Source organism: Arachis duranensis, chromosome 1, assembly GCF_000817695.3.
Source record: "Arachis duranensis cultivar V14167 chromosome 1, aradu.V14167.gnm2.J7QH, whole genome shotgun sequence".
NCBI lineage: Eukaryota > Viridiplantae > Streptophyta > Magnoliopsida > Fabales > Fabaceae > Arachis > Arachis duranensis.
Genome location: NC_029772.3, coordinates 92,158,624 through 92,169,603, shown reverse-complemented (window position 1 = coordinate 92,169,603; position 10,980 = coordinate 92,158,624). Strand labels below are relative to the sequence as shown.

The 10,980-nt window shown below is 31.4% G+C and overlaps 1 protein-coding gene across 1 annotated transcript in view; it reads left to right on the top strand.

The window, feature by feature from the left end:
• Positions 1-3,773: 3,773 nt before the first annotated feature.
• The window catches only part of LOC107458772 (uncharacterized), a gene marked incomplete in the record, with an annotated part of 7,950 nt that continues 743 nt past the window's right edge, over positions 3,774-10,980 (top strand). Inside the window, 8 exon segments of the mRNA XM_016076975.3 lie at positions 3,774-4,126; positions 4,305-4,435; positions 5,109-6,021; positions 6,477-6,568; positions 6,662-6,736; positions 10,292-10,353; positions 10,428-10,497; positions 10,809-10,980. Of these exon segments, the coding sequence (XP_015932461.1) occupies positions 3,946-4,126; positions 4,305-4,435; positions 5,109-6,021; positions 6,477-6,568; positions 6,662-6,736; positions 10,292-10,353; positions 10,428-10,497; positions 10,809-10,980 (1,696 nt within the window).

The following is a 10,980-nucleotide window of genomic DNA, read 5'->3' as shown; positions in this document are numbered from 1 at the left end:
GATATTCTATAATTAAATATTTATGTAAAAATTTATTTTATATTTTCAATATATGAAAATTAATGCATGTTTTTTTTTTAAATAATGCGTAAATAAAGGAATTTTTTAAGTATTTTATTTTTAAGATTTGATTTAAAAAAATTGAATTTTAAAATAGAAAATAATGAGTTGACAAAAGTATTATTAGAAACAATTAGTAATATTATCAGCAAGACGCAATCTTAATTCTTAGGTTACCGGATGCCTTCTTACATTTTGCCTTCCCCAAATAAAAACAATTTTTTTTTCTAATTTGGACATTTTGTTGTAATTTGGTTAACAAAAAATGAATTTGATCTCTTTCTGGCTATTGGCATGTGGAATTAGTGGATGGTCCGAGAAACAATGTTTGTTCTCATTCTCCAAGTAGCTGTTTTTGTGTTAAACACGTTACAATCTTGGTTGCACTTTCAATGGGCAGTAGTTTTAATTTTCTAATCTCCTTGTGTCTATGGATTTTGGCCACGCATGTCGGCACGTGGTTGTCACTATTTACTGATTCGTACTCAATTTCTACACCTTGGTATTATCATAGGATTTTGTATGCTAGTTTAAGGTTGCAAAATATGATGCATGTCATACAACTGAGATTTGTTTGGAGGCACTATATTTTCTTATGCCAAAGCATATTCTGTCGCTACAAATATTAGAGACATTCGAATTTATTATTTTTTTGTTATTATTTAATTATTAATTTAATTTTTTAGTTTAATAATTTAATAATATACATTATTTTATATTTTTAATTAAATATTAATAACAAAAATTAATAAATTCTAATAACTTATTAATATTTTAAATGATGTGAGATTATATCTAATAATATAAAATTATATGTTTTTTATGATCAAATACTAACTAAATTTTAATAAAAATATTAATTTCTAAAACTTTCTTAACAATAAATTCTTATAACTTTTTAATATTTCTCTTTTGTTACTGATCATTGCTTGGTAACAAATAAATTAAAAAACCACGTTCTAAATCTTATGGCTGGCCATGTTAGGAGCAAAGCACAAAGAATGTAATATATATGGAAAAGTATAAATAAACAATAAAAATATTAAACAATGTGAATAATAGATATATTGGATGTTTAATTTATCAGGTGTGTGGATGTTTATTCTAATATTAAAATTTAGGTGAATAATTTAGAGATATAGTGTGTTTTACTTGAATTGGGCCAATTTTAGAGTTCATGAACAAATTATTGGTTATCTAACATAACTCTCTATATATAGTTGAAGTAAAAAATTGAAATGATAGAAAAACAATATCTATATGCAGTGACGGAGTTTGAAACAAAATTTTGGAAGGGTCAGATAGAAGATAATTGTCAAAATGCATTTAATATGGACCATTTAAGATAAGTTCGTCTAACCCAATCTCTCTGGTTTGGGTGATATTACCAAATTTGAAACCGGTTTTCAGGGGTCTCGTTCCAAAAAATTAAGGTCAAACTCATCAGATGCAATTCTTTGGACTCTTGGAGGTTGTATCCCACTTTCTTCGTGATTCATTAAAGTAGAAGAACTATCTACAGGTATTGATATTATAAAAGTTATATGTTCTTTTTCTTGAATATTAGCCTTCTTTTTAAAAAATGCACCAATTCCTTGATTTTTCATGATTATTTTATATAAAATTTTGAATATATATACTGTAAATATGTAAAAAAAAGTTAGAATGACAAATATTAAAATTTATAATATTTATTGAATTTTTTAATCAATTATACAAATACAATAATATCAACATTTACTGAATATTCTAATATTTTTTATCATATAAAAAATTAAATTAAATAAATAATAAAATATAAAATAATATTAAATTACATAAAAAATACCTAATTTTTTTATATTTGAACTCAAATGTAGAGGGAGTGTCGCTTATTGAATAGAGAGTTGCGAAATGTGAATACATTCAGTTCAATCAAAATCCAACATGTTTTGAATATTTAAAACTAAAAATTATTGTACAATAAAAATAAGAGATAACAATTGAACTTTAATATTTTAAGTCATAGCAAAATATTTGAGTCAATTGAACTAATTTTTTATTTTTTCAAAAAATATTACTAAATTTTTTACCAAAAGTTTGGGGCATAGCCCGTTATCTTAACTAACCTCCGTTATGCTCTAGTAAATTAACAGTATAAATTAAAGTAGCACCGATGATTTTGGAGTCAATAGCCTTTAATTTACTCAAGTTTATTGTTATTGCTTCTTGTTGAGGAAGTAAAGAAGATTGGTTTGACGAGGGGCAAGAAGAATAATACACGTCAAGTTAAAATGAAGAAAAATGGAGGGAATGCACTACTTGTAGCTAAAATATACCAAATTTGTCCCCTAATTCAACATCTTTCACCTGAAAAATTGGATGGCTTAATGGAATGAGGAAGAAGCGCATTGCACATGGCAGCTAAATGTGATAACTTATTAGGCTGGTGATAGACATAACTATATATGGAGGATTTAGAAGAAGCCAGGAAAATTTGTGCACGTTGTGTTATTATTTTCTTAGAGATTAATAATCTAAATGGCATGAGAATCTGTCACACCTACCAACCATTTACAAGTCACAATTGTTTGTAACGTAGAGAGCATTCCAGCTATTAGTATTATTTTACATACAAATGCTATATACATTTATATAGTTGTTATATATATAATATATAATCATGAAAATTTGTTGTGTACTCTAAGAACAAATGAGCATTCTTAGTATACATTAGGGTAAAAGTACTAAATTAGTCTTCTACGTTTGGGATTAATTTTATTTTAGTCCTTCAGGTTTAAAATGTTTTATTTGAATCCAAAAAAGTTTTATTTAGTTTTAATTTAGCCTCATTGCGAGGTCAAAAATAAATAATTAACGAAATATCCTACATGACAACGATAATTTGGAGAATAAGTACAAGCTCTAAAGGCACAAAATCAACCGTGGATGCATCAATACATGTATTTAACATTTTTTTTAGTTTTATAGAAAATATTTCATTTTAATTATAAAAAAATGATAAATAAATGTATTGATGCATCTAGGTTGATTTTGTGCCTCTAGAGTTGTACTTATTCTCTAGATTATCGACCTTATTCTTATACTGTAATCATATAAAAAAATTCGCTAATTATTTATCTTTGACCTCCGGTGGGACTAAATTGAAGCTAATTGAAACTTTTTTGGATTCAAATAGGACATTTTAAACCTTAAAGACCAAAATAGAAATACGCCCAAACATAAGGACCAATTTAGTACTTTACCCTATATATTATTTACGTTATTAGTTTGTGGTTAGTTTCTATTTTATTAATATTTTTAAATTTTAAATTAAAAATAATACTAAATCTATAATATTGATATAAAAGACCATTAAACAAACACATTGACTTGCTCTCATAAAACTTAAGAATTTTATCTAAATTCTTTTCTACTTTTTGGTCAGAGGATAATTTTGTTTTTGGTCATGCTCTATATATTAGTGATTGAGAAATGTTTCTTAGTTCGATTAGGCCTTTTTTTTTCAGTTATTATAATATGGGCCTCTAGATAGGGCTATTTCTGAAACTGGGCCTCGCGTCCAAGTAAAACTGTGCCTAGGTTTTGAACCCAACTTCGATGAGATCTATTATATGAGAGGGCATATCTAATTGGAAGGTTAGGAATATCCTTTCGGATCGGGTCGGGTCAAATCGGGAAATTTGGGCGGGTAGATCTCACGTTCGATGGTGTTGCTGCATCTGTCCCGAGACGTATTCAACCACGTTTACTCCTCCTCTTGCTTTCTTCACCGCCATTCACAGCCCCTAAACACAATCCTAACATTTCGTTTTTCACTTTTTTGCACTCAAAGCATAGCAAAACAAATCAAAGCTGAAAGAAGAAGAAGACGAAGAAGAAGGCATGGGAGGTGGAAGCAGAAATGGTGGTGGCGGTGGAAGAAGAAGATCCAACAACAACAATAGCGGCAGCAACACCAAGCACAAAAGCCATAAAAGAGGTTCAGCTGTTAAAGCTTCACTCTTTATCGAAGGGGGTTTCTTGTCCGATTGGAGTTCCCCACCTTCTTCTGCCCGCAATTCAGGTTCCCTATTTATTCGAAAGTTTGAACGAAAACAAACAGCAGTGTCATTCCTTATTTATTTATTCATTGGAGTTAATAACATATTAAGATGAGCAATTACACCGATTGATGGATAACTGATATGTGGAACCCTCTGTTGTGGGTGAAGAGGAATGATTTTGGGTGGAATCGGTTGCAGGTAGAAATGGTGGCTCCAACACCAAATCTGGGAGCCGAAATAGAACAGAAGCTTCCTCTGCTTCCAAAACTGGATATGCAAACTATGCGGGAGCTGCTATTGGCTACAATTATCCTTCATCTGATGTTCAGGTTTGTCATGCTCTACAAAGCTCTTGCCTTTATGCTACATTAAATGTTTATTAGCCACGCTTATCATCTTTGATCTTTCAAAGAGTTTAAATGTCAAAAAGTGCAGGAATAACAACTGATGTGAATTTAGTAAGCATACATTACTGTTTGATCTTTAATTTTTATTTTTTTTCTTTATCAAATCCATAGTAGAAAACAATCTATATGTTGTCAGCTGAATAGGAATTTTATTGTTTACAAGTACCTTAGGTAGATGGGCTTTTGTGGAGCCATTTGCATTTCCACTTCTGCAATTATGTTTTTAGCTGTCCCCCACCTTCAATCTAATTATGCATGCCGGCAGGACACTAATTCAGGTTTTGAATAGTTTTCCTCATATCATGTTACTCAAAGCTTTAATAGTTCTTCACAATCATCTCATGTAGGCGATAAAGTAAATTTTCTTTGATACAGTAAGAAAGCAAGCTGACTTACTCTACTTAATCAGATAGCTAATTCAAGCACTGAAGTATCTTGGAAAAAGTTAATCTCCGAATCTACAAGTTGATAAATGGTTGCAAATTATATTACTTATCTATGTATGGCACATGTCTCACTTTAAATATGAATGTAATTTTCTAAGATCCTGTCAATAGTTTCCTGAAAGTAACTTCCATTGGTGGTATACTACCAGGAGGTATCATATGATGAGAATGGCACTGAAGATAGTAATTTACATCAGCTGCAATCATTTACCTTTGTGGATGCCAATCAGAATCAAGTTATTGCTCATCTAGACCAAACACCTCCTTCAAAACCCCAGAATGTGGAATATGCTTATAGCTATGGTGCAGATTTTGTTTTGGGTGACACCTCTCATAGAGGGTTAGGGTTCCCTGCTCAGAATTCCAAAACTCCAACTGATGTTGGCACATCCTCCAAACAAATGCCAGCTTCAGTTTTAAATTCGTCATCCTTTGGTTCTGACGATGTTATTTACCATGAGCTAAATACTCAGATGACAGAAAACTCTCCATCAAAAGCTTCTGCTGAGAGAAATTCTGGATTTCTGTCAATTGGAGGCCTTAAGTTATACACTGAGGACATCTCTGACAATGGAAGTGATGAAGATAATGATGAAGAGTTATCAGACCAGGACAGCTCTGAATCTTCTGGGATGGAAGAATTAGTTGAATCCTCTGAAAGCAGTGATTCTGAGGACTCTTCTAATAATAATTCAGACATTGATGAAGTGGTTGCAGAAGATTATTTGGAAGGAGTTGGCGGCAGCGACAACATCCTGGATGCCAAATGGTTGCTTAAACCTGTTTTGAATGAATCTGAGGACGATAGTTCTTCTAGCAGTTGCTATGATGAGGCTTTGCAGAAGATGGGTGGAATTGCCCTTCAAGAAGCTTCTATGGAGTATGGAATGCAGGTCAAACCATGGAAGAAAAGATCTGCACATCATGGGCCTGTAGATTTGGACAACTTAATGCTGATAAAGGATCCAAGAACAGCTTCTGGTAGAAAGAAACATGCTTCTCGGCTACCCCACTCTTGGCCTTCACAGGCCCAAAAGAGTAAAGCTTCCAAGAGAATCCATGGTATCACTTTTCTGCGCCACCTCTATCAAGTTTCAGATGATATTCTTTTAATTTAAGCTTTTAATGTAAAGTAAATCTCTTCTATTGTTGCATTTACATTCTACTTTTTCAACATCTAAAACATTGGATTTCTCGGTCATATTGTTGTACACCTGAATCTCATTGCATTAGTACGTTGAATTACCTGCTTTTTAAATCAGTGATTTGAATTTTGGAATATATGATGGGATTGTTGATTAACAAATCTAAAACTTGTGTGCTCGACATACATATACATTGTCGTATTTGAGTTTGATGCTTGAGCTATGGAATTTTATTAATACTATGACAGATTGCTTGGAAGTGGTTTTTTATTTTTTATTTTTTTTAATAGCTAAGTTAGTGGAAGACTTTCAGTACGATGACATATTGATTTATTACAGCTATTTTGTTTTGCTAATGCACATTCCTTACAGGTGAGAAAAAGAAACTTCGCAAAGAAAGGATTGCTGCCAAACGTAGGAGCAGAATGTTGCTCCGTGGGGTTGACCTTGAGAAAATTAATTCGGTATGGAATAAAAAAATTAAATGATTTTCATGTTAAATCATATCTTAGTATATCAGTGTGTTAACCCCTTTTTTTTGTGTGTGTGGATTCCAGAAATTAGAACAGATTGTGTTGGAGGAAGTGGATATGTTCTCTTTTCAACCTATGCATTCTCGGGATTGTGCACAGGTAATGCACCTTTCCTGTTGGTTTCCTTATACTGGTCTTTCCAACGTGTGCCCTAAATTATATGACCTAAAAGCATTGTTATTAAGATGAATACCAGGAATTATGGATCACTAGAGAAGGATGCACGGGTATGATAAGTTTAATGAAAAATATTTAATATTAAAATATTATTAGATTAAGTAGTTAATATAAACTTTTTATATTAAATTAAATCATAAGAATAAAAATGTTATTTTACTTTTTAGAAAAATTGCAAGAATATATAAAATAAAATAAAAAATATGATTTAATTACAATAAATACATTATAGTATAATTATATAATGAAGTTGTGAACAAAATAATTTAATATTAAAGTCCCATATAAAAAAAAGTTTATGAATCAACAACACAAACACTAAAAAATCTAAAGCTAAGATACAATCCAGTTTGCATTACAATAATAAACTTGATTTTTATTTTTTTCAAATCTTGAAAACTATACAAAATAATTCCATAATTTTCATTATTTTTTAATTTTCACATTTGTTCCAAAACTCTTATGTACCAAATTCATTGTTCTTTTTTAATTTTTCTCCTTTTTAAGGAAAAAAAAAATACTTTTGAAAGCTTCAATATCAAAAACTGAAATGCTGAAAAACAGTTGCATGTAAAAAATGAATAAAAATAAACAATTAGATTCAACCAAACAAAATTGCTATAACATAAAAATGATTATCCTTCCTTGATCCTCAATATGAATACTTGGACATAAAAATATGAGATTAATTTTCATCAATTTTTTCCTTCAAAAATTTCTCACACATCAAGACAACATTATTATCAAGACCAATGATTTTTCATAATGAGAATGGTTAAGTCAAAACTTAATATGATATAAACCAAAATTGAATCATATGAGAAGTTGAGAAATATTCCATCCATAATGCAACACTATCCGATTTTTGTCTCTCTCACCCTATGTCAATCAAGCTAATAGGGTCTGTTTTTTCCGAAAATTAACTTCCTATTATTAGTTACTATTTTTTTTTCATTGAAAAAAGGTCTAAAACCATGGATTCAAAGCACTTGCCAAAAGGTACGCACAGAGTGAAAAGTAATTTCACAAACTGATATGTGCATAACAACTTTCATTCAAAAAGCCGCAAGATACCAAAATTATTATAAAAGATTGACATGAGTATCATACCAGAAGGAAGGTGAGAATGAAATTTGAGTTTGTGATTTATATAAGAACATATAAATTATGTTTACCAACTACCGTATTCCATAAAGAAAAGGATTTAACCATCGGGCTTCATTACTTCAAAGAAACATGTTTATAGTTTGCCCAATGGCCACAACAAAAAATCGTTTCATTGGTGTCTACTACTGCAAAAAAAACTCTAACAGTAAATTGAAAATTAGTCTAAATAAATTAGCAACTGAAAATATAAATTAATAGCTAACAATAACCAGAATATTGTGCACTTAAAAAGCCTGTTTCTTCTGTTAACCTTCCACTCTTAGGGTTTGTGGTGCTTCAGTCATAAATTACCAAGATATGTCATATTTACTTCCCATCAAAAGCATAAGAAAAAGAAAAATTTGTAAGTTGTTGAGAGGATCTGCTTTCCCAGATATTACCTTGATAACCTCCTGTGATTGTAAGAATACTCAAATTAGTCATATTATAGAAACCTGAAAGAAATATGGTTGAATAACATACTGCTCAAGGATTTCTCCAATAATAGCAAAAAGTCTAGAGGCTGAGCCCAAATGAGCATCACAGAAATTGAAGGAAGTCCGAAGACTATGAAAAATGTAAATCTGCAAGAGAGGTTATGAAGTCATTGACTCCTCAAGTTGTATTCTGTTAATAGTTTCCTCCATATTTTATATTCTATTGTAACAATATTAATTCAAAATAAGATGCACCCAATATTAAGCACAGAAAGAAGAACATAATCATATAGTTAATTAAACAAAAAGCTCTAAACAGAGCAGAATCTAATTCAAAGGTAGAAAACAAAAGCTCTAAATAGAGCAGTTAATTAAACACGCTTGAATAGCAAATATACGGATGATCCTATCAATTACTACGGAACAAAGCCCTGCTCTAAATCCTGAAAACCAAATTTAAAGGCAATTCAAAACAGAATTAAATAGGTAAAATGTACATAATTACAAACCACCTTGAAAACTGAAAATATTTTAGGGTGAATGCCTGACCCATGATACCAAGTAACAGCTTTCATCTAAACTTAATATATTTCCCTAAATAAATAAATAAATAACATTCTAAGCATTGATGGGGAAATGTCAAGACCAATATGTGATGTCCATTCTTTGAAAGTGTCTCACTGTTAATAATAGAACCACATCAGTGAGAGAATAGAAGAAGGAACTACTAACAGAAATATGAAATTTTTAAAGTAAGCTTTGAAGGTAACAAAGCTTAAATCTTGGTGGTATCCCATAATTTGTTCCAGAGAACTAATAAAAACACAATAGAGTGGGTGGATGCAAACCTTCCACAGTAGCTACACAGCAACAACTTCTTTTGCCTTAGTTCTTAAATTACTCTGAAAATACAAAAGCCAGGACATCAAATACTAAAGGAAAAATGAATACTTCATGCTGCATTACTTTGAAATCTGATTTGGTTTTGTATATTGGATGTAAATTGAATATAAGAGGGAAAGAAATTAAAACCTTTTCCACACCAGACAAAGACGCCTCTGCACAACAGCAATAACATTTCAAATCTTACTGAAATTAGAAGGTGAAGAAGGTGAAGGAGAAGAACCGAAGAAGAGGAGGAAGAGATAAAACTGAAAACAAAGAATGGAGAGAATTCCCTTTTTTTATTTTGATTTTGAATTCAAAATTTGAATGTTGAAATTTCAGGTTGTGTACATGTAAAGCAAACGGAAAAAAGAGGATAAAAAACTCAGGCACAATGTTCAGAAGGGTAGTGAAAATGTGGAATGAGGATGGTTTGATAATGGGGTGTTATTGTAATAAAGATCATATATAAAAAATTTGAAAAAAATCTTGAGGATGGCATGTGGGAATTCCACTAACGCATAAACCTTCTTTTAAAGGATTGTTATAGGATTATATCTTGTGTGACTTTCTTGTAGTGCTTGGTACATCTCAGCTGGAATTTTTCGTTAAAAGATTTGGGGACTGTAAGAAGAATAATTAAGTGGTTCCACGCTTGAATCATGATTATTGTTACTGCTTTTGGGAATTCATTATAATGACATAAGAAGTTTGGAACTTTCGATTAGTTAGGAGTTTGGCATGGAAAAATTGATGAAGTCATGATCTCCTGTCAAATACAAATATTTCTGCCTTTTAAGGATTCATTTGTTACTTTGCCACACTGATGGTTGTCTGAGAATGGTATTCTTGCTTGAATAAAACATGTATAGTTCTTGATTTTTAAATCCATATGTTTGCAATGGACCTACAGTTGGCCTTTAGTGTTGTGTGATATGACTTTTCATTGTTTCTCTTGATACTTATTGCTCCTGACTCCCGTGTTGCTCTATTTTCTCAATGATTAAAGGTGCAACGGTTAGCATCAATCTATCAGCTGCGGAGTAGCAGCCAGGGTTCTGGGAAAAAAAGGTGACAGTGATGTTCCCATATTTATACAATGAAATCTGCATATTAACATAAATAGTCTGGATTTGTGGTTTCAGATTTGTGACGGTGATGCGAACACAGTCGACATCCATGCCATCTTCAACTGGAAGACAGCGCCTGGAAAAGGTTCTGTAATGTTACTGATTTTATCATGAAATTTATTATATATGCATTGTATATCCCAATGTGGGACTTACGCTTTTCCTCCTCCTTTCAAGCCTGTCATTAAGATGCAGAGTGGCCCATCCTCCTCTCATTTTTCTGCCACTCTTGCTGCATAATAGGATTGATACTTAGAAAGATTAGAGAGAAGCTTTTGATCTTTTCAATCATTGGACAGTATTTTCAAGAAAAGCAGATTTTTTAATTCACAATATTACATATTTGGAATTAATTTTGATTTCTTTAGTTGAGATTGACTTCTGTATGTACTTCAGCTGATGGGAGTTGATGACGAAGATGCCGATTTTGCTGTCACTGACTATACAAATAACAAGTCTGCAAGTGGAGATATAAGACTAGGAAAGAAAAATGCTAAAAGGAATGATATCAGATCGCAAGGATTTCAATCTGCTCAGAACAACTCATCCAAGTCCTCTGCCAACCGAG